The 27,178-nt window shown below is 38.8% G+C and overlaps 1 protein-coding gene across 2 annotated transcripts in view; it reads left to right on the top strand.

Moving 5' to 3' along the window:
- The first annotated feature begins 3,939 nt into the window (after positions 1-3,939).
- The window catches only part of ZYG11B (zyg-11 family member B, cell cycle regulator), a 75,408-nt gene continuing 52,169 nt past the window's right edge, over positions 3,940-27,178 (top strand). Inside the window, exons 1-2 of one of the 2 annotated variants that reach the window (XM_081087141.1) lie at positions 3,940-4,158; positions 25,956-26,121. In XM_081087141.1, coding sequence (XP_080943267.1) covers positions 4,129-4,158; positions 25,956-26,121 — 196 coding nt within the window. In that variant the 5' untranslated portion in view covers positions 3,940-4,128. Of the gene's footprint in view, positions 4,159-21,572; positions 22,225-25,955; positions 26,122-27,178 lie in introns of those variants that run through there. The other variant, XM_081087142.1, reaches the window with a different exon arrangement.

Here is a 27,178-nt window from a genome sequence, read left to right as displayed (position 1 = left end):
ATAAAAAAATTTAAAAAGAAATGAAATGGAATAGAAAAGACTAGAGAGGTCATTTATAGATTAAATGAATAGGCAGATTTTTCAAATTAATGCTCTTTCTCACAATAAACATGTTTTGTGACTTTATGCAACTCTCTGAAATATATTTTACAAGCTTTAGTAGTTAACCTTTTCTATTTACATTAAAAGTCAGGAAAATAAAGGAAAAGCTTGTAACTTATATTAAAAAGCAGAGCATGGTAAAATGTGATCTTACTAGAGAGCTCTGCCTCAGCCTGATTAGTCACCTAAGAAGGTTCATTTTACATCACTGCGCTTATAGGTCCAAGGAGTTTATTGCCTTTTTGTACAAAACCCTCGGTTCGTTGTTCCTTTTTAATTAAAAAGCATGAGAAGATACTTAATTGATTTTTAAACCACATTTCTCTTCTCTGGAGACATAATTTCTGATTCCACAGTCAGGAGTTTTCACCAGCTCTCCCATGAGGTCTTGAAGCCATCATGTGAAGAGGATTTCCCAAGCACTGTCTGATTTCTCAGAGTTCTTGTGTCTAATCTATAATAATAAAAGTGTGATATGCTAATTAGACTGGACGTCCTTCCAGACGAAGCTGGGGCTGGGAGGGAAGCTGGTGCCAGCAGTGGGGCGGGGCGTGGGGGGGGGTGGGGGGGGCGAGGGGGGAGAAAAGGCCTATTCTTGCACAAATTTTGTGCACCAGGCCTTTAGTATTAAATATTAGCTACTTTCTGTCTACTCTGGAGGCATAGGTACCTAGTGAAATAGACTCTGGCTAGATAAATATAGAACCAGAATATTAGAATTGGTTAGACCTTGGAGTTTACCCTCTTGACCACTCATCCCCTCAGGATATTTTACAGATGATCAAATCGTTCCAGGGAGAGGAAAGATTTGCCCAAGGCCTCAGTATCTCAAAGGTCCAAGCAGCCTTAATTAAAGGTACCAAATCCCACTTCCCCTGTATCAGAGCCAGGGGCTAGAATTCAACCCTCTGACTCCTGGTACAGTGCTCCTCAGTCTCATCCTGAGACAGTGCACTGGTGCTTCTGTTTTGCTGCTCAAAGCATCTTCATTTGCCTTCTGGCACTAGGAAGGGAGGGGGGAGTAGAAGAGCGGCACTCCTGTTCCTTCCTAGGCTAACCTCATCAGCATCTTCTGGGAATGTGCTAGTAATGCAAAATCTTGAGTCCCAACCCTGACTTAATAGATCAGAAAGCCTCGGGGAAGGACCTAGAAAACTCCTTTAACAGGTGCTCCAGCTGATTCTGATAGACACTAGAAGTTGATGATGGATTATAGCAGAAAATTCTGTACTAGAAAGACCTTTTGTTCACGTGGTCCTTCCTGTCCTCGAGAGAAATTCCAAGGCTGTGAGATAGTGGAATGAGCTCTGGGGTCAGATTTAGCCCTTCCCCAGCTGATTGGCGATGTCTCCTATCTCTAAGCCTGTGTTCTCATCTGTCAAATGGGAAAATAACCCCTTTACCAGTCCCAGGGACTTGTGGTGAAGATTAAATGTGAGGTTGGCTGGTAAACTGCTTTCTGAAAAAAAGTGTGCTGTGATTTTGCGAGGGATTGCTAAAGTTTGTATCAAGATTGCTACTCTTAGCTTTGAAAAAAAACCTCTCATACTGCCTAGCTTTACATGGAGAGTATTCAGTCCACCAACCAGGGTGAACTCTTAATAGATGATGCTTATTGGAAACTTCTGCCCTGAGTCTTGGGTTCTGATGAGTGGTTGGAATGGATCTCAGAACCTTAGGAGTTGCCAGCTAAAATTCGTCATACTCAGTAAGTTTGCTATCCCCTTATTAAATTGCTAAGGAGGAGCTTGTTTGTTTTTAACTGGGAGTCTTTTTCATTATCCCACAAACTACAAAACACAGTAGACCGTTAGAATGGTCCCCTCCCTTAAAGATTCAGGGCATTGAATATTAAAAGTAACAGGAAATCCTGCCTCAGAAATAAGTGAGTTGTACTGAAATTTCTATTCCTTTGCTTTCACATTTTAACTTTCTTGAACCACTGAATTTTAAAATTAGAAGGAATCTGAATAATCATCAATTCTATTTTCTTAACTCCTTATAGAACTCTTATCTATCATATTCCCAACACTTTGTCAATTGCCCCCCTTTTGCACTTTTCTGGTAACCAGGAAAGCAGTCCATCCCATGCAGAATAATTCTTGCTCTTTGAATTCTCTTCCCTCTGTTGAACTGAAATCTATCTTCCTATAGCTTCCCATCCCCTCTTTGCCTCTAGCTTTACATTCTAGAATAAAATGGAATTAATATTCTTTTGACAATAATAACAAAAACAATAATAATATCAGCTAACATTAAAATTATAAATAAATCTTTCAATTTCTGTAAACAATTGAGTTTCTGGAGGAATAAATTATTATAAAGTCCTGAATACCTTAGATTCAGTCTTGATTGTAGTTAGAGAACAAAGGCTAGAAGCTTTACTAGCAGGACTTTTTGAAGGACACAAGTGTTTTTAAGAGGGTAGAGCACTGAATTAACCATTAATTTTTGTTTACATAGATAAGAGGAAACACTAGTATATAATTGCATACAATTTATCATTGAATTTAAGTTAAAGCTATACTTACTCTGAATCTTTCCTCATAAAGTTGGGTTTCTATGTTTATCAAAAGAACCAGAGTTTCCAAATATTTAAATGTTTATTTTTAGTAGTTCCACAGAATCTCAATTTGTAATCTTGAATTGTTATAGGGCACTACATTTGTTAAGAGTGTTTGTTGTAGAAAACAATATTCACTTAAAGTTATAAGTTTCTGTTTGTCAAAGGAAGTGGATTTTTTTTTTTAATCCTCACCTGAGGATGTTTTTTTCCATTGAATTTTTAGAGAGTGGAAGGGAGAGGGACACCAATCAGTACAGTCAGCATGGTTTTGGATTCTTCTCCACTACCACCCCTCCAACCTGACACACACCCCATTTTGCTGCACGTTCAGAATTAGAGTTTTGTCAGGTGAGTACAAGGAAAGGAGAGCAGAACTAGAGAAATGAAGGTTAATATCTGGGAATGATTCTGATGATGGACAGTAGAATCTAAGCTGTTCATGAAAGGAAGTGAGGACATAGGGTAGTGTGAGGAATAGTGAAAAGGTAATAGGATCAATGGGTTTCGAGTCTTAGTGGAGTTGAAGAATTTTTGGAGTTGGGTGTTAGAGGAAGAGAGCGAGAAAGGAAGGAGTTTGTGGTGGGAGAGTTGGATGATTAAAATAGAGATTTTAGAGGGGTTACAATTATTGGTAATGAAAAGATCTAAGGTATGAGTGTGGAAATGAGAGGCTGAGGCAAGGGTGATCACTAAAGAAGAAGAATTTGAGAGGCCAGGGCGTTGGAAGAATCATCTGAGAGAATTGAAATCCCTAAGGATTAGGACAATTCCTAGGACACTAATTATTAAATCCATAAGAATAGTAATTAATGACAATGAACCAGAAGCACAGGAGTCTATCTGTGACTGAAATGAATGAGTGCTGTAGTCTCCATAATGACGTAATATTTAAAGCTCTTTATTTTTAATGTATATTTTTTATTGATTTCAGAGAGGAAGGGAAAGAGATAGAAACATCAATGATGAGAATCATTGATTGGCTGCCTCCTGCACGCCCCCCACTGGGGCGGGGATCTAGCCCACAACCCGGGCATGTGCCCTTGGCCAGAATAGAACCTGGGACCCTTCAGTCCACAGGCCAACGCTCTATCCACTGAGCCAAACCGGCCAGGGCAGATCTTTATTTTTAAAGGGCGAATGGGATTTGAGGGGACAGATGTCCGAGGTGGGGTGCCTGGTCCAGACTCCACGAAGGAGTCTGCGCAGTGAGAGTGGAGGCGGGGCCAACCTCGGGCTCGTGTGCGAGGGCGGGGCCTCGCGGGGGCGGAGTCTGCGCTCTGAGGCCGCCGCCGCCGCCGCCGCCGCCGGTGTGCAGAGCTTCCAGCTCCAGCGGGAAGGAGGCCGCGGCCTGGGCCGATCCTGGAGCCGCCGCAAGCCGGAGCCTCCTGGAGCCCCCGCGCCGGCTCCACCTGGGGGCGGGCTCGGGCCCGGCCCGCCGCCGAGCCCCGGACCGAGGCCGCATGCCCGAGGACCAGGCTGGCACAGCCATGGTGAGGGAGCAAGGCCTGCCCGAATCGCAGTCCCTCGCCGCCCCGGCTCCCGCAGGCCTGCCCTGCCCGCGCTCCGGTGCCCCCCTCCGCGCCCCGTCTCTCCCTTCACCTCCCGTGACCGCCCCCTCGGGGGCCCGCTCCTCCTTCCCGGGGCTCCCGGCCACCTGCCGGCGTGACAGCCCCTTTTCTCTTTCCTCCCAGCTGACACCCGTTTTTGTGTTTTTGTTTTTCATCGCCCTCCGTGACAGCCTCCTTCGCGTTCCCCGTGGCTGCCCCCTCCCCGTCCTTTATTTAACCCGACCTTCCTTTTCTTCTCGACCATGTTGCCTGTAATTGTCTCTCTTCGGGGGATCTCTACGATTTACCTCTTTTCCTCCCCATGTTTCGTTCCTGCTCTTTTTGCTCTCGCTTCTTGCCCGCTTTCACCATTTTATCCCCCTCCCCCGCCCCCTCCTGTCCGTTTCATCTCCTCCCTGCGTCCTCCACCACCCTCATTTCCTCCCCCGCCATCGGCCATCCTCGCTCCCCGTCTCTAACAGCCGCCCCCTTTCCTCCTCCGGATCGCAGGGGTCTAAGCAGGAACAATGTGCAGGCGATTGCTCCCCTGGAGAGGTAGGGCGGGCAGTTGGGAATCGGTGGCTTTTCTTCTCGTCGAGGGGAAGGGCGACGGTGGAGGTATTGGAGCGGGCCTCGCCGCCTGATTGCCCCGGTGTCATTGCCAAACCGAAGGGACGGGGTGTTTTGGAGCGACGGTGCGCGGCCAGCATGCATTCTCTCTGACCTTAAAAGATAGGCAGCCTTTTGACGGAAATCACTAAAAATGTTTGGGGACGCATTTTTATTTCGAGGGCTTCTTAATGTGGAGGTACGGTTTGGAAAATTTCCAAGTATTTACAGATTTGACTATTCCTCAGCACAAATGGTGTGTTTTCACTCGGAGACAAGAGACCAGGGCTTCTACAGACTGAAAATCAAGGTTGGCAGTCAGATACCTCCTCATGCCTTCCTTTGGTGTGCCCTCTCTGAATTTAGTTGGGGGACTCTTATATTTGCAATGTTTCTCCTTCCTGTTTCAAAATGGGTTGAGGTTTCAGTTGGTTTTTCATTGAGTTGGGTCACACATATTTCTCCATCATTTGCAGTCATCTATATTTTGGTTTTTTGGGAGGAATAAGACATTCTAGTCAAATCTAATTCCTGGTCATCATGTTCTCCTAGGAGACTAGTTAATTTCTATTTTTTTTTCTCCCATCCGTTTTTTAGGAAAGTGGTTTATAATGAAATAATTTAATTTGTGAACTTTTTCTAACTCACTGACTCTGCATTTTTGGGTTGTCATTCTCCTGTATCTGCCTCCACGACAACCTTCACATTCACAACCGATCACACTGTCATTGTGTTAACCTGTTTCTCCCCCTGAGGTGTGAGTTATTCTAGTCTAGACAGCAATAGTGCTTTACTTATTTCTGTAATTCCCAGTGCCCACTTAAATATAATAAGGATATGTTCTGAGAAATGCATTGTTAGGTGATTTTGTCGTTTGATCATCATAGTGCACTTACACAAACCTGGTGGTATAGCCTACTGCACACCTAGGCTATATGATATCTATACCATTGTTGTATGTGCAGTACAGCATTGACCCAAATGTCGTTCGTTATTCAGTGCATGACTGTAGTAGAGATGTCTAAGACAGGGGCATTCAGACTTTACCATGAATCAAAATGAACTGGAGAGCTTGCAAGCTGCCATCTCCAGAGTTTGATTTATTAAGTCTGGAGTAGGGCTTGAGAGTTTGCATTCCTAACAAGTAACCTATGTCATGCTGATGTTCCTGGTCTGTGAGACACTAGTCCAAGATACAGTCCTAACAAGTAACCCAGCAAATTGATGTTTCTCTCTCTCCTTCTCTCTCTAAAAAATCAAATAAAAGCCTTAAAGAAATCAGTCAATCAGGGCAAGCTATAAAGTGATGTATGTGTGTATGTGGCAAATGTTTTAGTTAGTATGGTTAGGCAGCAACATTATTAGCTATTATTTATTGAGCATGACTATATAGGCCCCGTTTTAAGTGACCTACATGTTTTATTTCATTTAATCCTCATAGCAACCCAATGAGATAAGTACTAGGTCTATGAATGTAGAGACCATGTTTATTTGGCTCATCATTGAATCTTTAGCATATACATAGTGCCTCATGCATAAGTGCTCAATAAATATTTCTTGAACGAGTGAATGACTTTAGGTATGATCAGAAAGAGAGGAAGGCTTGGTTGAGAAGGGGACATTTGAACTTAGGTCTTAATAGGTGGGGCTTTATTGGGTAAGAATTTGGGAAGGAAAGTCATTCCTGGCAAAGGTACCAGCTTGAATGTGGAAGCTGAGACAGAGCAGGCATGATGTATTCTGGGAAATGTGTGACTGTAGATTGAGGGTGTAGTAGGAGATGAGACTCGGTGAGCCTACCGTCAGATCATGGAGGACCTTGAATCAGAGATTCAGGAGTTTTGACCTCATTGTAAAGACCCTGAGTTCCCTTGAAAGGTTTTTTATATCTGAAGGGATGTCATAATTAAGAGATTTGAAGGGATGATCACTATAAATCAGTATGAAGCATGGTTTGGGGTGGGAAGAGCTATTGTGCTCCTCTGGGTGAAAAATAAGTATGTGAACTCTCTCCCTCGCCTTGTTTGGTGGTGGTGATTTAAATTGGAGGAAGAAGAACACAGGGATATGAAATATGAAGATCCGGCACACCGGTTTAGTGAATTTCCCATGGGGACATTACTGTGGAGTCGTACAGGAAACACAGAATCACTCACAGCTTTGCAATTCTGATCACTGGGCCTCGGTTTCCATATGTGTGCGGCCTTTAGGAATTTATGAGAATATTGAAACAAAGGAAATTTACTATACCAAAGTCCTTTATTCACAGACAATAGGTCTCCCAAAGGTCACGTATTAGGTCAGTGATGGCGAACCTGTTGAGCTCGGCGTGTCAGCGTTTTGAAAAACCCTAACTTAACTCTGGTGCCGTGTCACATATAGAAATTTGTTATTTGCAACCATAGTAAAACAAAGACTTCTGTTTTTGATATTTATTTTATATATTTAAATACCATTTAACAAAGAAAAATCAACCAAAAAAATGAGTTCGCGTGTCACCTCTGACACGCGTGTCATAGGTTCGCCATCACTGTATTAGGTCATGTAGAGAGAATCAGCACTTCCCAAACTTACTTAATTTTTTAAAATTTATTTATTTTAGAGAGAAAGAAAGAGAGAGGAAGAGGGAGAGAAAGAGAGACACATTGATGTGAGAGCAGAACATTGGCTGCCTCCTGCATGTCCCCTCCTGGGGATCAAACCCTTGGGCATGTGCCCTAACCAGGAATTGAACCGCCAATCTTTCTGTGCCTAGGATGATGCCCAATTAACTGAGCCACACCAGCCAGGGGGAAAACTTATTTAATTTTAAAAATATTTTTTGTGTGGTATGAGAAGGGAGTGATTTTAAGTAAAATATATTTTATTTTAAATTGTATGTATAATTTATTTAATAATACATTGAGCAAAATACATTAAAACAGATTTCCTGTTCCTACTTAACAAATGACACATTAACATGAGATAAATCATTATTTGTCATATTTTAAAATGAATATATATTACAATGTAGAATGAACTTAATTATGTTTATGGCATCAAAATAGGTAAGAACTGACTTTTTAACCTTAAATTTGGAATTCTTGTGTTTTTGTACTTAAAAACAACAGGTTTTTATAATTGTTCTGTTTTGTTTCTAAATGACAAACTAAAGGGAATGTTTCCAGGCTGCTACTTGAAAGCCTATCTCCATAAATAAAACATTGGAAGCATGGATGGTTTATTTCCAATAAAGGAAGATCCTAATTGAATATAACTATCACCACATTTTTAATGCTTAAAAAATACTAAGCTATCTTGCCCTGGCTAGTGTTGCTCATTTGGTTGGCCTTTGTCCTGTGGACCAAAAGGTTGCTGTTTGGATTTCTAGTCAGAGCACATGTCGAGTTTGGGCTATATCCCTGGTAGGGGGCATGCAGGAAGCAGCTAATTGATGTTCTGTTCTCACATCAATGTTTCTCTCTCCCTCACCCTGTCTCTCTAAAAATCAATTTTAAAAAAACAAATACTGAGCTATCTTAATGTAGTACCATTTAAGAATCCTGATCAGATAAATTCATTCATTTACTCATTTCATCATCAGTGTAGCTAATGTTTCTTGTCTTTAACCAACAGTTCATTATAAGAATAAAAATAATTTTAAACTACTATGATGTTCAGTGTTCAGATGAAGTTATAACAGTTGAACCACTATACTGTTATGAGCCAGTCTCTCAATTTTTATTAATTCACTTATGTGCAGTAGAAAAAATTTTGGGTCTTCTCAAACTATTCTGTTTTTAAAGGAGAAAAAAATGTAATAATTATTTTATTAAATGGTTAAAAATATACATATTGAGATAGACATCAGTATTGAATTTAATGATGTGGGCCATTGGGAAATGCTGGCTAGAACACTACTTTTTTCATCGGTTCTAAAGCTAGCCCTTAAAAACACATTTAACCAATAAGTGGCAGAAATAGTCATCATTTATTGTGGAATAAAAGACATCTTTAATGTGAATGGTAATTAAAATAGAAAAATAATGTTAAAACAAAGTTATTGAATACTGGGACATTTATTTAGAGAAGCATGATCTCATACACAGCTTTTATTTAATGAGCACACAGTGTGTCAGATGGTATACTAATTAATCTTCACAGTCCCATAAGGTTGATAATGTTTTTTCATTGCACACAAAAGAATACTGAGGCTTTGAAAAATCAAATAACTTTCCTGAAATCATAAAGCTATTAAGTGACAGCAGGATTCAAGCACAGGATTGTCTGACCCCTAAGCCTATGCTATTTCAAACACATTCCTGGACTCTTATGTGGTTGTAGGAATCGAAACTGAATTTGAGCATTTAAAATATTTGTACCATTGTTTCCAGTATAAAAGTAATTCATATTTATTGAAAAAAATTGGTCAAAGGGTGTGTACAGTTTTATGGTTCTTGATCCATATTGCCTTCTATAAAGCACTTGAAGCAGAACATCAGGTGTTGATAGCATTCTGTCTTTAGCATTTAGATACCTTTTGAACATTGAAAGCTTGTGAGATATGACAGGAATATGCTTTCAGAATACATTGATTTAGGGGAACAAGCAAAAAGCTAGTTGGGATTCAGTATTATTTAAAAATGATGCTGCTCTTAATTCTTACAGCATCTATTATGCATTGAAAACAGCATATATTTCAAGATATTATTATATATAGAGAGAGCATACTTGGTATGAATGTGGATTTGTAGATTTTTTTCTGATGCGTAAGGAGCCTGCCATTTAGACTCCACTAGTTTACAGTGTTCTTATAGTACTGCTGTGGCCACACAGGCTGTACTGTACAACTCAAGTGGCACCCATACATATGGATAGCAATGGGTCTACGAAGATCTGTATCCTGTGTACTTGTCAGTGTCTAGCACAGAGTAGGGGCTTAGCAAATAGTTGTTGAATGAAAGTGTCTTGAATATTATACTAAGACCTTTAATGATCTAATCGTTTAATGATTAATCATTTTATGTGAAAAAATTTTTTCAACCCTAGCCGGTTTGGCTCAGTGGATAGAGTGTTGGCCTGAGGACTGAAGGGTCCCGGGTTTGATTCCAGCCAAGGGCATGTACCTTGGTTGCAGGTTCCCTGGCCCTGGTTGGGGTGTGTGCTGTAGGCAACTGATGTTTCTCTCTGTCTGTCCCTCTCCCTTCCACTCTCTCTAAAAATCAGTGGGAAAATATCCTTGGGTGAGGATTAACAACAACATAAAAGTTTTTTCATTTTATACTCTGTAATACTAAGCAACCATTATCCTCTTTTTCCTGCTTCTGAGTTTTGCTTACACTGTTTCTTTTTGCCTAGAATGCTGTCCCCCTCCCTTACTATTTAATCTTCCTGTGTTACCTTACACCAGCGATTTTCAGCTGGTGTGCTGAGGCAGGCAGGCAGGCACAGTGGTGTGCCGCAAGAAATTATAAAACATGCAATACCTTATTATTTAGTTGGTGGCACTGATCACTTTTCCCTGTCAAATAAAAAAAAATGACAGCAGCCAATTCAGCAATAGCTATCCAATGTGAATTAATCAAACTTATACCTATTTTTTATCATATCGACAAAAAATATAGCATATTTTTTGATGTGCCGCAGAATTTTAGTAATTAGTTTATGTGTGCCATGAGGTGAAAAAGATTGAAAATCACTGCCTTAAACCTTACCTCCTTTTTGAAGCCTTCGGTTACTTGCAGGCAGCCTTGTATACTTTTTTCCATATGCCTTTCCTGTACTTTGTATATGTCTTGGTTACAGCAGTTATTCTGTGGTGGTAGTATTTATTAATTAATTAATTAATTAGAGAGAAACATTGATTTGTTCCACTTTTTTATCTATTCACTGGTTGCTTCTTGTTAGTGCCCTGACTGGAGATCGAACCCACAATCTTGATGTATTGGGAGGACACTCTAATCAATTGAGCTACTTGGCCAGGGCCAGTATTGTTTGTTAACAAGGCTGGCTGTCTCTCTAGATTGTGAGCTCTCTGAGGGCAAGGACAGTACAGTGTTTTATCAGTTTCATGTCTTAAGCACCTAGCATAATGCCTGAGACATAGTAAGAAGATAAATATTTATTCAGTGAAAGAATGTATTTGTAGAGAATTGAATAAGGTGATGTTAACTGAGATGTGAGTTGTAAAAGAGGGCAAAAAAGGTGAACACTCTCCATAGGTACCCTGTGGGGGAAAAGAGGTTAGATGGGTAAGAAATGTTGGATCAGATACTAGCCTAAATGGTAGTTTTGACCTAAGATACATGTTTCTGTCCAAAAGAGTTGAGTTGGAGGAGTTATGAAGGAAGCCAAGTGATTTCAAGATGAATTGCAAAACAATATCCCTTTGTATAAATACTGGCAGATTACTTGTTTATAATTCGTGGAGGTGTCCTTTCAGAGAATAGAATATTTAAACACAGACAGTAAAGACTCAGTTACAGGTAAATTTAGAGGGGTGGTTAATCATTTAAACATTTTGTTAGCTCTATAAAAAGATCTTTTGTTTTTTTCTTTTTTCTTGTCTCCAGTTCTGTTTTGTATAAACATTTTTCTTAGCTCTCCAGCATCTTAATGCCTGTTCAATGTCATATTCTCCTTTTCTGAAGGCATTTTTAAAAAGTTTGAATGTTCTTGATTATGTATTGTCATTTACTTTTCATGGGCCTTGTAACCTTTGGCCAGTCATTTCACCTCTTTATGCCTCCATTTTTTTAACCTATAAAATGAAACAGTTGTGTTAAATCCTCTCTGCGATCCCTTCCACCTCTTTAAAAAATGTAGTAAAACTTTGGCAAGTTAAAGGAAAGTATTATAGTAGAGTGGGTATGTTCTATTAGTTATAGTACTTTGGGATTATGGGAAGCTGCTTTTATAACTTTAAATTTTGTATAAACTTAAGCTCTTATTTCCCTGAATATATTACCCAACTTTCATACCAGAAACTAGTTAAAGGCATTTTCATATACATCCCACTTATTCCTCAATACGATTTTGTGATTGTCAAGATAGAGGTTTAGCATCAATTTTACAAATAAGAAAACTGAGAAGTTAATTTATTTTCCTAAGGTCACACAGCTACTAAGTAGCAGAGCCAGGACTAACTACACCAGTGCTTTTTCCATTATTAACCTGGCTTCTCTATTTACCATATTCTGTTTCAAAACTTATGCTGAAAGTAAAGAGGAAAATGATGCTAAAGTATTTCTTTGAGTTGGTGATTCCTATGATCTACTCAACAGCTCCATGATTATTGACTTGAATTTTTGTTTTGTTTCTTGGAATAGTTTTGCTACATGTGCTAAGATGGAAGGGAAGGGTATTTATTTACCTTACCAGGCCATGATCTCTTAAAGATGGAACTCCAGCTTCTTGTCCTTTGGCACATAGTCATTTGCTGCGCTGGGCAGTCCATGAAATGATACATGCAAGAAGTTTGTCTTACTTGTATTATTTGACATCTAGGGATCTCTGAAAGTAGTTGGTGGTTTTTAAAAAAGAAAAATAACTTCCCATTGTTCATGCCAAATAGTTCATTATATTTATACCCTTGAATACAATATATATTTGAATCCTCACTTGAGGAGTGAGGACATTTTTTTCATTGATTCTTAGAGAGAGTGGTAGGAAGCGGGAAAGGAGGGAGGGAGGGAGGGAGGGAGGGAGGGAGAGAGAGAGAGAGAGAGAGAGAGAGAGAGAGAGAGAGAGAGAGAGAGAAACATTGATGTGAGAGAGATACATCGATTGGTTGCCTCACACATGCGCCCTGCCTGGGGGCGGGGATTGGACCTGGACCTGCAACTCAGGTACATACCATTGACTGGGAATCAAACCTGCAACCTTTTGGTGCGTGGGCCGACATTATAACCACTGAGCATTACCGGCCAGGGTGGTACTATCTTCTTGACTTTTTTCCTCATTTGTGAAATGATTGTGTTTGGGGAAGGAGAAGGTGTGTGTGTGTGTGTGTGTGTATACACACACACACACACATACATATTAGTGTTTATCCCTGGAAGTCTGACTTGGTTGAATCAGTAGTAGAAAACATAAGGGATTTTCCATGCAGTACTACAAAAATGAGGAGTCAAAGATTGTCCAATATCTGAAATTTCTTGTACCCAATAACTCAAATGCCACTTGTCTGCCTTTCAATCCCATTGTTTAATTTCAAGGCTGGACTTGGGGCTTATATTTTTTCTCTGGACATACAGTCTCTTTCTCTAGAGCAGCGGTTCTCAACCTGTGGGTCGCGACCCCTTTGGGGGTCTAATGACCCTTTCACAGGGGTTGCCCAAGACCATCGGAAAACACATATATAATTACTTATTGTTTTTGTGATTGATCACTATGCTTTAATTATGTTCAAATTTGTAACAATGAAAATACATCCTGCATATCAGATATTTACATTACGATTCATAACAGTAGCAAAATTACAGTTATGAAGTAGCAATGAAAATAATTTTATGGTTGGGGATCACCACAACATGAGGAACTGTATTAAAGGGTCGCGGCATTAGGGTCTGCTCTAGAGGGAAATAAATATTTTAAATATACCTAACAATAAATTTGTGCTTGATTGTTCATTTATTCATTCAATAAACATTTAGTGTCATTATGTGGTAGGTATTATTTTAGGTTCTGGCAATAACAAAACATAGTGTTTGTTTTGTGAAGTTTATATTCTATAATAATAGCTAACATATCTTGAGCGGTTAATATATGCCAATCACTGTTCCATGTGTCTTTCTCTAAGAATTTAATGCTGACAACAATCTTATGATATAGTAACTATTAGTGTCTGCATTTTACAGAGTTTGAAACTGAGGTGCAGGGAGATTAAGTACTTTGCCTAAGGTTACATAGTTTTTTATAAATGGTAGAGCTAACATTTTAATCTAGGCAGTTTGACTCCCAACCTCACACTTTTCACCACAGTATTACACAACCCTGCAGAGAGATGTCAATACAAATTTTATTTCTAATCATAAAATTGTCAACTTTATAATCACCTGGTTTCTGGCCCAATCTAAAAAAAAAAAAAAAAAGTAATCTAGGGATTTAAAAAAATGGAGCACTATCAGAGCCAGTTTCTTCTACTGGAGGGATTTATCAGTCTTAGGAACGTTTCAGGTGGGAGATGAGATTTTGAGCCTGATTCATGAGTTGGAACTGAGACAGCTACATAAAACCAGGACTTTACATTGCCTACAGCCTTAGCGACAAGGTAGACCAAAAAATATCTGCCTGATAGTGTAGGGAGACAAAGAGGCTTGTTTATCTTGGTATGAACTCTGGATAGGAAAAGTCTCTTCTTGAGGATTTACAACCATGAACTTCCTGACCTGTGTGTCTGAAATTTAAATTTATATTACTTGTACAAGATTGTGTCTAATAAGTGAGAAAGGAACATTTACTGAGTAATTAATCACTCCATCAGGCATTATGCTGGGTGTTTTGTGCTTCATTATAACAATAGCATAATGAGATAAGTACTAATATCCCCATTCTACAAAAGACAGAACTGAAGGTCAGAAAAACCAGGTATTTTGCAGTGTAATACCACTAGAATTCAAATCCAGGTGTAGTATTCTTGCTGCTAACCACAATGCCTCTGGCAAAGTGTCTTCATTTTTGTGCCTCAGTTTCCTTATCTCTAAAATTAAAGATGTAATATTTTTTCTTTCACTTCATAAAGTTATTGTGAGTATCAAATAAAATAAAGAATATGGATATGCTTTGTTTACTATAAGACATTGTTACCAGCATTATCTATAACGTGTGTTTTTCCTTATAATTAACCAAAAGAGAAACCTCATACTCAGTTATTATAAAGTCCACAAGGTCGGTCTTGATTAAGACAATTTTAATCCTTTTTTTAAAACATTTTTTTAAAAGTATTTTTACTGATTTCAGAGAGGAAGAGAGGGGGGGGGAGAGAGAGAGAAACATCAATGATGAGAGAGTATCATTGACTGGCTGCCTCTTGCATGCCCCCTTCTGGGGATCGAGCCCGCAACCCAGGCATGTGCTCTTTACCAGAATCAAACCTGGTACCCTTCAGTCCACAGGCCGACGCTCTATCCACTGAGCCAAACCAGCTAGGGCAATTTTAATACTTTTTATATCAGATGTAATGGTGCCATGAGGAGAAATAAAATGAGTGATGTGCCCTGACCAGGAATGGAACTGGTGACTTTTTAGTGGCCATAGGGTGATACTCAACCAACTGAGCCACAACAGCTGGAATGTCCATATTCTTGTTAAAGCAGATGTCTATAAAACTTTCCACTGTAACTTGGGAACAAAAAGGGGTGGGTAGACTATGAGGTTTTTTGTCTCACCTAAGTGGGACAGACAAAAGACATTTAAGAACTAACTTTCTTTGAACTCATAGTCTGGAGGGGAGACAGCATCTAAACGAATAAAAGTTATACAGTGGATAACTAATAGAACTATACACAAAGTGTAGTGTGATTATATCTACTTGTGTTTTCGTAGATATGTGAAGGACAGCTTTGTGGAGGAGTGGACATATGTACTGCTTCTTTTAGTATGAGTAGGAATTTGATAGATGGACAGGTATGGAAGGGCATTCTAAGGAGAAGGAACAACATATATAAAAGGGAGGCATAGCTACCATTGCTAACATTCCTTCTCCGAACCTGTTTCCTCAACAAAAATAATTTCAATATAATAATTTGATATATTCAGAGTCAGAATGATTGTTTTGAAAAGACTTTATAAATTGAAACACTAGGCAGACGTTTAATGACAAAGATTCTTTTTATTATTACTTGCTTTTCTTCTCCCCTCCTCCAACATTTGAAAGCCTTGGTGTCTCCCCTAGGTAGTATTCTGTCCTCCACGACTCTGTTCTGTTATATCTAAAGGCGGGAGCAGAAGAGAAGATTTGTGATATACCTAGCTTTAATAGTAGGAGAAATTCTTTAATTGCTGATGAATAACTATTTAAGTTGTGACCTATGCAGTCTAGTCTCAGAGCAGTGACATAATCCATGGAACACAATCCTGCAGACAAAATGTCACTTACAAATAACTCCAAGTTTTTATTTGTAAAATTTGGAACATTGTGAAGTAGAATAGAGTTCACAGATCTTCTCAAAATTCTCTTTTTCTTTTCTATCTACTTCACTTATACATCATAGCTGCTCCCTTGCCTTTCCACTGAAAACCCTCCCAGTCCATCATTATCAGATGGTAAAACCTCTGGGGAATGTAAGACTAGATAGAGAAAAGGGAATAAGCAGTAGTGAGAATGGTTAATTTAGGGGGGAAATGTGTGTACGTATGTACAAACATACACACATTTTCATTCAAACTAAAATAATTTTATTGGGTCTAATAAAAATGTCTATTCTTACTAGTTAGAATATATGTTGAAAAATATGCCAATTATTCATAAAATTGACAATTTTTTATTATCTTACAATATTTGAAAAACAGAATCATGAACATAGCTTTTTTTCATTTCCCCAAATTTTTATTTTATTTATTCATTTAAAAAATGTTTTTATTGGTTTTAGAGAGAGGAAGTGAGAGGGCTAGAGAGGTAGAAACATTGATGAGAGAGAAATACCAAATGGCTGCCTCCCACACGCCCCCCCCCTAGGGATCGAGCCCACAATCTGGGCATGTGCCCAGACCAGGAAGCAAAATCATGACCTCCTAGTTCATAGGCCAACACTCAACCACGGCCACATTGGCTGGGCCCAGATTTTTTATTTTTTTATTTTTATTTATTTATTTTTTAAATATATTTTATTGATTTTTTACAGAAAGGAAGGGAGAGAGATAGATAGTTAGAAACATCGATGGGAGAGAAACATCGATCAGCTGCCTCCTGCACATCTCGCACTGGGGATGTGCCCGAAACCCAGGTACATGCCCTTGACCGGAATCGAACCCGGGACCCCTCAGTCCGCAGGCCGACGCTCTATCCACTGAGCCAAACCGGTTTCGGCCCAAATTTTTTATTTTTGTCTTTTTTTCTATTTTTGATAATTTGATATATTCAGAAGATGATATGAAACATTTATGTAAGCCATGGAACATAGTAGACAAATATCTAAAATCCCAGCATCCAAGTTAAGAAATAGAACAAGACCACTGCAATTTTTCCCCTCCGTGTACCATATTCCTCTGTCACTTCTCCCCACCCCAAGGTATCCACTATCCTTTTTTATTTTAAACCTTTTCCTTGATCTTCTCTATAGATTTACCAATATATTGCTTTATTTTACTTGTTTGTTTTTCCTTTTATTGATTTATTAGGGTGGTACTGGTTAAAAAAATCAAACAGGTTTTAGTTACACAATTCCACGACACTATCATCTGAACACTATATTGTGTGTTCACCATCCCAAGTCATGTTATTTAATTTAGAGATAACTTTCTAACCTTCTGAAATAACTTTTCAGGTAATATCATTTCCTATGCCTAGTTGATGTTTAATTGAAATCTTGCTGTATATGTAGTTTTTATTTAGCTAAGATTAATATTTTATTCTCAGCATTTGACCATGTTGTTAAAAGTTATTCATAAATATACATATTGCTGTGTAATATTCTATAGAGTTGATATTGCATAATTTGTTTACCATTTTTCATTATTTTAGACATTTGTATGTATTTATGGGTTTGGGGAGTTTTTTTGATCAGGAAAACTGTGATTAATCTTTTGTTACTCCCTTTTTAAAAAAATGGATTTTGAGAGAGAGAGAGAGAGAGAGAGAGAGAGAGAGAGAGAGAGAAATTGACTTGTTCCACTTATTTATGCATTCATTGATTGCTTCTTGTATGTGCCCTGACCAGGGATCAAACCTGCAAACTTAGCATATGGGATGATGCTCTACCAATGGAACTACCCAGCGGGTTACTCTTTTTTTTTTTATTTTTTTGAGTATTATTAGTTAAGGTATTACAAATGTGTCCTCATCCCCCCCATTAACCCCCAACCTCCCCCCCCCCGCCCCGCCCCGCACACTCATGCTCCCATCCCCGTGTTGTCCATGTCCATTGGTTTGGCTTATATACATGTATACAAGTCCTTCGGTCGATCTCTTCCCCTTACCCCCGCCCTCCCCTACTTTCCTTCTGGGGATTGATAGCCTGATCGCTGTTTCTCAGTCTTTGGGTCTGTCCCTTTTCATCAGTCTATGTTGTTCTCTATAATCCACAAATGAGTGAGATCATGTGGTATTTATCTTTCTCTGACTGGCTTATTTCACTTAGCATAATGCTCTCCAGTTCCATCCATGCTGTTGCAAAAGGCAAGAGTTCCTTTTTTTTTTACCCAGCATGTTACTCTTAATTATTTCTTTTTTTTCTCCTCCCCACCCCCCCATAAATTACTGGATGAAGAAGTACTGAGTCAAAAGTATGGGTGTTTTAAAGATAATTATTAAATCCTTTATATTCAGAAAAATCGTGCTAATTTACACTCTGACCAGCAGTATTTGAGAAGATCAATCTTGGCAAATTTTATTTCAACAATTCACAATGTTGCGATTATATCCTGTTTCAGAAAACGCCACATTAATCAAAGGACATTAAAGGACTATGCTGTTCTTTCAGGGTGGAGTTGTTGTTTTTCCTATTTGCATTTGGATATTTTTTCAGTCATTGTTCAGGTACTCTGTCATTCGTCCTGCTGTACTTTGTGATAATTAGAGGGCTTAGTTATCTCTGATCAATCCAAGAGTTTATAATATAAAGTCAGGGCTGACTTTATATTATAGCCATGCTCATAGGTGTGGAATGTTATTTGATTGTGATTTTTAAAAATATATATATTTTATTGATTTTTTACAGAGAGGAAGGGAGAGGGATAGAGAGTTAGAGCTGTCACTACTAGGGGGTGAAACTTAAATCTGTATAATCTGCTTAGTTCTTTCACCAAAGCTTTAGTTCCTCTTCTGCACTTGCCAAAGCAGACAAACTCTTTATGACCATAACAGATTCCATTGAAGAACTAATCCCTTGCCCTAACCGGTTTGGCTCAGTGGATAGAGCGTCGGCCTGCGGACTGAAGGGTCCCAGGTTCGATTCCGGTCGGGGGCCATGTACCTTGGTTGCAGGCACATCCCCAGTGTGGGGTGTGCAGAAGGCAGCTGATCGATGTTTCTAACTCTCTTTCCCTTTCCCTTCCTCTCTGTAAAAAATCAATAAATTATATTTTAAAAAAGAAAGAAAGAAATAATCCCTTGCCTAGTTTTGTTAGTGAAATCATGGGAGTGTTAATCACTATTTTGTTTTCTAACTTATTTTAATTTCAGACATATAAAAAGTTACAAAAATGATACAAAGAATTCTCATGTAGCATTCACCTAAATTCCCCAAATGTTAGCATTTTATTCTGTGTGCTTTATTGTTCGCTCTCTTCACAAACACACACCACTTTCCCCCCTCTGGTTAACTATTACTTTAAATAAATCTTGGAGTGTGTTATTGTTTTTTTAACTAATTTCTCCTCCAAAGAAGAGAGGTTTTTTTAGAAATTGATTTTAAAGAGAAAAACATTGATGTAAGAGAGAAACTTCGATTGGTTGCCTCCTGCATGCGCCAGACCAGGGATTGAACCCTTGACCTCGCGGTACGTGCCCTACAGAGAATCGAACCCACCATCTTTTGGTGTATGGGAGGATGCTCCAACCAACTGAGGCACACAGGCCAGGGCTTGGAATTTCTTTTTGAATTGATTTGAGAGAGAGAGAGAGAGAGAGAGAAATATCTATTTGTTTTTCTACTTATTTATGCATTCATTGATTGATTTTTGTATGTGCCTTGACCAGGAATCGAACTGGCAACATCCTAATGCACGAGACGACAGCCAACCAACTGACCCACATCAGCCAGGGCTGACTTTATATTATAGCCATGCTTATAGGTGTGGAATGTTATTGATTGTAATTTTTAAAAATATATATTTTTTTGATTTTTTACAGAGAGGAAGGAAGAGGGATAGTTAGAAACATCATGAGAGAGAAACTTCGATCAGCTGCCTCCTGCACATCCCCCACTGGGGATGTGCCCGCAACCAAGGTACATGCCCCCGACTGGAATCGAACCTGGACCCTTCAGTCCATAGGCTGATGCTCTATCCCAGGGGTGGGCAAATGTTTTGACTCAAGGGCCACAATGGGTTCTTAAACTGGACCGGAGGGCCGGAACAAAAGCATGGATGGAGTGTTTGTGTGAACTAATATAAATTCAAAGTAAACATCATTACATAAAAGGGTACGGTCTTTTTTTTTTTTTTTTTTTAGTTTTATTCATTTCAAACGGGCCAGATCCGGCCCACGGGCCGTAGTTTGCCCACGGCTGCTCTATCCACTGAGCCAAATCGATTAGGGCTGATTGTGATTTTGATTTGCATTTCCCTGATGATTAATGATATTGAGCATCTTTCCTCAGATTATTGATCATTTGTATTTTTTGGAGCAATGTCCTTTCAGACCTTTGCCTATTTTTAATTGTCTTTTTATTCTTGAGTTATAAGAGTTCTTTATACTATATTCTAGATACAAATCCCTTATTAGATATGTCGTTTGCAAATATTTTCTCCCATTCTGTGGGTTTTCTTTTCACTTCATTGATGATAACTTTGAAACACAAAAGATTTTTATTTTTTAAAAAATCTTTTTACTTGATTTTTTTAAAGAGAGGAAGGGAGAAGGGGCGAGAGAGAAACATTGATGTGAGAGCAAGACATTGATCAGCTATTTCCTGCACCCCCTCTCCCCTTCCCCCCCACCACCACTGGGGTGGAGCCCACAACCCAGGCATGTGTCCTGACTGGGAATAGAACCAACAACTTCTTGGTACATAGGAGACGCCCAACCAAATGAGCCATACTGGCCAGGGCAAAAGTTCTTTATTTTAATGAAGTTCATTTATCTGTTCCTTTTTTTTTTTTAAGGTTGTGCCTTTGGTGTTATATCTAAGAAACCAATTGCTAATCCAAAGTCAGGAAGATTTATATCTTTTGTGTGTGTGTGTGTGTGTGTGTGTGTGTGTGTGTGTTTTAAGAGCTAATAGTTGTATCTGTTAAATTTAGGTCTTTGATCTATTTTGAGTTAGTTTTTGTATCTTGTGAGGTAGGACTCTTATCTTCATCCTAAGTATTTTACTCTTAATGCTATTGTAAATGGAACTGTTTTCTTAATTTCATTTTCAGATTATTCATTGTAAGTATATAGAAATATAATAGATATTTTTATATTGATCTTTTATCCTACAACCTTGCTGCACTTATTTTGTTGTTCTGATAGGTGTGGGTTTTTGATTTTTGTATTATGAGCTCCTTAGGATTTTCTTTATACAAAACTATGTCACCTACAAATAGAGATAGTTTTACTTTTCCTTTCCAATCTGTATGCTTATTATTTCCTTTTCTTGCATAATTTTAGGACCTTCAGTATAAAGTTGAATGGAAGTGGTAAGAGAAACATCTTTGTCTTATTCCTGATTTTGGGAAAATATTCAGACTTTCAACATGAATTATGATACAAACTGGGTTTGTCATAGGTGACCTTTATCCGGTTAAGGAAGTTCTATAAAACTTTATACCTTATCCTGTATTATAAGCATCCTTCTATGTGATTAATATATCTTTAAACTATAATTTTTTAATGGCTGCAAATTCAGTGATTAAAATGTCACATGTAATATGTGGTTAAGGGCTGTACTCCTGAGTCAGTTTTTAATTTGAAGCCATACTTTGTCACTTACAATGTGTGAAATGCTGAGAAAGATGTTACTTTTCTGAACTGGTTTTCAGTTATACAAAAATTAAGATAATGCTTTACTACTTTGTAAAATTGGGATGAGGATTAAGTGAAATAATAGGTAATACATGTAAAACACTCAACACAGTCATATTGAAGGCACCTAATGGATGGTAGCTACTATAATGTCTATATATACACTGAGTGGCCAGATTATTATGACCGGCCAGATTATTATGACTACCCCATCAGTACTTCGTTAGTCCACCTTTTGCCTTCAATAGTGTGGCGATTCTTCTTGGCATGGACTCCACGAGATGTTGAAAGGTGATGCGAGGACTCTGACACCATGCCTGATGAATAGCACTGTCCAGTTCTGTGAGATTTGATGCTTGTGGAACCAGCTGCCTGATGGCTCTTTTAACTTCGTCCCACAAATGCTCAATTGGATTGAGATCTGGTGATTGTGGGGGCCACCTAAGCAAGATAAAGTCTCCCTCATGTTCTTGAAACCACTCCTGCACAATACGAGCACCGTGGCATGGCGCATTGTCTTGTTGGAAGAAGCCATCTCCATTGGTGTACGCCATCAACATGATAGGATGAACTTGATCAGCAACGATACTTAGGTATGTTGTGCTATTCAGACGTTTATAATGATCTGGCCCTCTAGCAACTTCAGCATGAAATTATAGCTAATTTGCCTACAAACATCAGGTGGTCATAATAATCTGGCCACTCAGTGTAAAAGGCTAATATGCTAAGTGTCTGTGTGGGTAATGACATCACGTAGCAATGCCTGGCTTCCTCTCCCTAGCGACGACTAGCCTCCTTGCAGTTTCTTCATTCCAGGAACACAACTTGCTTTATAGCCAGGTGGAAACATTTCACACTGTAACCAAATGTCTGTGAAGTGTTTTCCCGTGCCTCATCTCATTTGATCATCACAGAAGTCCTGGAGTAGGTAGATAGGAGACTCAGTGGAATTGTATTTTCTTTTCATTAGCCGGAAAATGGAGATTTAGAAAGCTTAGAATCTTGACCCGACTGAAAAGAAGTAAGAAATGGTGGACCTTGAAAATTACTTCAGGCTTCTCACTGTGCAGAATATAGTCAAACATTGATGCAGTTAAATATTTTACCCTTTATTCTCCCTGCCTCATCTACAATAATAATCTGCTTCGTGTTGATATTTACTGCCGTGTTGCTGACAATGACCTGAAAGAGAAGTTGGGGTGCTTCACTGGGCTGGAAAAAGTTTAGATAAATCAGAAAGCAGGTCTAATTAAGTAAATTCTATATCTATAAAAGGCTAAGTTGACTCGCGTATAGCAATACATGTAAAGCTCTCACTGGCACCAATCACATGCGTGTGTTTCCATCTGTCATTGTTGATCATGAATTTGGTTGACACTTCTATTATAGAGAAAGGGTGAATAGCGATATTAAAATATTTCTTCAAATTAATTTCCTTTCAATGTGCACGAAATCATGCACCAGGCCACTAGTTATAATATTGTTTCAGGAGACATTGTTTACAGTGTTTATTTCTGTAATTAAACCCTTACACTTAAATTTTTGTGCTTATTTGATTAGTTCTTTATTTCTCAGACTGGAATAACTGGGTTAACCTTTTTCTTTTTTGAGAAAGCCAGCACCTATAGCAATTTTTTTTTAATCCAGATAAATTTATCATATTTGAACTACAGATTGGGATGGGGATTTTGTGGGAAATCAAGTTGGAAAGTAAATTGAAGCTAGGTTTTATTTTTTTAATCTTTATTATTGAAAGTATTACATATGTTCCCTTTTTCCCCTTATTGACCCCCCTCCAGTCTTCCCCTGCCGCCCAGACCCAGGTCTTTTACTACCCTATTGTCTGTGTCCATGGAGGCTAGGTTTTAGACCTCAAGCATCAGTCTAACAAGCTCAGATTTTTTTTTTTCTTCAGGCCCATGGGAGGCCATTGAAGGTTTGAGCAGAGGAGGGGTCCTGGTAATAATTTAGGAAGATCAATCTTCTTTGCTCCTGAGGTCATTCCTGACCATTCTTGACTTATTGGGGCTCCCTGCTTCGTGCTTACTAGGTTTATAGGTTAACAATGCGGATTTTGTAACCAAAGAAAACACGATAATTTCAAGAGAAACATCTAAAGTGCTTTATTCAAAGTAATGTCCATCGCTAGCTACACATTTCCCCCATCTTTCAGGTAATTTGTGGATACTGTCCCAATAGAACTTTTCTTGTTTTGAGGCAAACCATTCAGAGACCCAATTTTCTTTGTACGTTTTGAAGTGCTGCTCAGAAAGTGCGTGTGCCATCAATCGGAACAAGTGGTAATCTGAAGGAGCAAGATCTGGTGAATACAGCGGGTGGGTTAATACTTCCCAGGCAAAATCTTTTAACATGTCTTTAACTGGTTTTGAAGTGTGTGATGGTGTGTCATCATGAAGCAAAATTACTTTGCCGTGTCTTCTGGCCCATTCTGGTCGTTTTACGACCAAAGTGTGATTCAAATTGATTATTTGTTGTCGGTAGCGATCAGTATTAATGGTTTTACCTGGTTTTAGAAGTTTATAATACACCACAGCTTCCTGATCCCACCAAATGCAAAGCATTGTCTTCTTTCTGAAGAGATTTGGCCTTGCTGTCGCTGTTGATGGTTGACCTGGATCAACCCATGATTTTGTGCATTTGGGATTTTCAAAATAAATCCACTTTTCATCGCCAGTCACAATTAGATGCAAAAAAGACTTTCTTTCATGCCGTTGAAGCGACATTTTACTGATGACTTTTCGGTTTTCCATTTGTCTTTCGTTCAGTTGATGTGGCACCCATTTTCCTTCCTTTAAAATCTTTCCCATTGCTTGACAACGATCGGAAATTGTTGGCTGAGTAACATTTAATCTTTCTGCAAGTTGTTTTTGAATTTGACATGCATCTTCATTCAATATGCTTGTAATTGTTGGTCTTCAAACTTTTTCGGTTGACCTGGACGTTCTTTGTCTTCACATTGAAATTATCACTTTTAAAGCGTTTAAACCAGCGTTCACAAGTATCTTGAGATGGAGCATGTTCACCATAAGCTTCCCGAAGTATTCAGCAGCACTTTTTTTTCAAAAATAAAGTAATGAATTAAAACTTCCTACAAATGCTCTCTTTTTTTGGCACGAAATTCGATATTTTTAAGCATAAAAATATCTATGATATTAACACCTTCAGAAAATTTGACATATGAAGTTTTGAAGCTTGTTGTCAATACAACAAAATAGCATACATATCAAATCGCATATATATCAACTTATGTGTAACTCCATCTATTGGAAAAAATCCGCATTATTAACCGGTACACCTGGTACATACTTCCCAATATGCCCGCTATTATAGTATTTAATAGGCTTTATGTAAATCTTTGTATAAATGTACTCTTCTCCTACTTCTTAAGAATATGGTCACATGTTATATTGCCTAAAAAAGTATCTAGCATATGGTGCACTTGTTATCAGTGCACCACCTGTTGCTCTTGGGAGTGCGCTTCTTGCAATATCCAGAGAAAAGGAATTTTCTGAGACTCACATGGGAGGATGGGATAGTGTAGAAAGTTTTATTTCTGTGAAATCAAACCCCTGAGTTTCCACGGTCCCATTTCCCTTCGTCCCCCAAGGAAGAAGTATAGCCATAGCTTCAGCAAAGCTAGTGTCCAGAATTTTCACGCCATATTGGAGCAGTGTCCAGACCAGCATCAAGCTAGCTTAGATTGTGTTCCCTGCTGCAGTCCATTAGTCCATTGTGTGTGGGCCCACAGGTCACATGGTTATGGAGGAAACATGGGCAGGAGCAAAGCCAAAGGAACCAGAGAGCCAAGAGAGCCCCAACCCCAAAGCTCCAAGAGCCAAGAGAGAGCAGAGTCCTTTGTTTGGGGGATTATATATTGCCAGATTGTCACAGGCTTGCATTGGCTCCGTCTCTTTTAGCTATTGATTTCTGTTCTCAAGTTTGACTGACAGCAAGTACCTTCCCTATGTCATCTCAACTTCCCTGTGCATGAGTCCATCCTCCCCTTTGTCCAGTCCCTTCTCCCAGCAATCTGCAGGAAATGGGCTGGTGGTTCCCTGGGGAGTGTGATTTTGCAGTTTCCTGATGAAGATGGCCAAATGACATGCCTATAATGTCTGGCTTCTCCCTTGGCTTCTTTCCTATAATTAATAAATAGCTAGTTACAACAAATAAATAGTTACAACAGTAACACACTGAGTAAAAATACTTGTTGAATGTGGAAATGCATGTTTTGTTCTTTACTTTTCTGGAAACTAACTTTTTGGCTTTTGTGTTTCCTTTATGTTTCATCCTGGGCTCCAAGGAGGAGGCATCTCCCTATTCCTTACTTGATATCTGCTTGAATTTCCTGACTACACATCTTGAGAAGTTCTGTTCAGCAAGACAAGATGGAACATTGTGTTTGCAAGAACCTGGAGTATTCCCACAGGAAGTGGCTGATCGACTGCTTCAGACCATGGCCTTTCATGGTAAAAAAATAATACAGTCAGAGAAAACAAAAATCTGTGCTGTTAATTGGCACTGGGTTTTGAAGGGCTACTGTGGTCATTTAATTATTTTCTTAGAAATAACAGCAAAGGCCAGATGAGCCCAATTCCAGGAAAATAATTTTATTTATTTTTGCCTACCCTGCCACTTTTCTGTAATTTGGAAAAGCATTTTTTTTTTAATCTGGGCAAATTGCTTTTTTTTCTCCCTTCCTCCTTCTCCTCCTCCCCCTCCCCCTCCTCCTCCTCCCCCTCCTCCTCCTCCCCCTCCTCCTCCTCCTCCTCCTCCTCCTCCTCCTCTTCCTCCTCCTCCTCCTCCTCCTCCTCCTCCTCCTCCTCCTCCTCTTCCTCCTCCTCCTCCTCTTTCTTCTATAAAAAATGTGCCTTACATCTTTATTTGGCAGTGGGAGAATCAATAAAAAACACACCTTACATCTTGATTTGGCAGTGGGAGGATCAATAAATACTATTATAGAAACACTGTTTCTGCTTTTGACCTTTGAAATGGGAAATCATAGCTAATGGGAAATCATAGTACTTCTGTCTTAAAAAACAAATTCTAAAAATAAAGTGGGAAGTCTCATCTGTGAGATTCTGGTTATGTATATTTCTTACTTCTGGTTAAGGTTTAAGTTGAAGAGATATAATACCTTTAGGTCCTGGCCAGGTAGCTCAGTTAGTTAGAGTGTCTTCCTGATATGCCAAGGTTGGGGATTCAATCCCTGGTCAGGGCACATACAAGAAGCAACTAATGAATGCATAAGTAAGTGGAACAACACATCAGTTTTCTTTTTCTCTTTCTTTCTCTCTCTGTCTTAAACTCAATATATTTTTTTTTTAAAGAAAGACATAAAATACATTTCTATATAGGGTTTATAAAATCTTACAGTAGGAAATATAATTTTTTTTACAACTATAAAGTACTGTAGAATGAAAATATGACAATAATATCATTTATTGATTGCTTGCTACATGCCAGTTACATTATATGTTTTCCTTAAATTTTCTCAAAAAGCTATATAAGAAAGCTATTATTATC

The sequence above is a fragment of the Myotis nattereri genome (assembly GCF_964212035.1).
Source record: "Myotis nattereri genome assembly, chromosome: 3".
NCBI classification, from domain to species: Eukaryota; Metazoa; Chordata; class Mammalia; order Chiroptera; family Vespertilionidae; genus Myotis; species Myotis nattereri.
The sequence above is the reverse complement of the archived record's forward strand: the minus strand, read 5'-3'. Positions and strand labels throughout refer to the sequence as shown.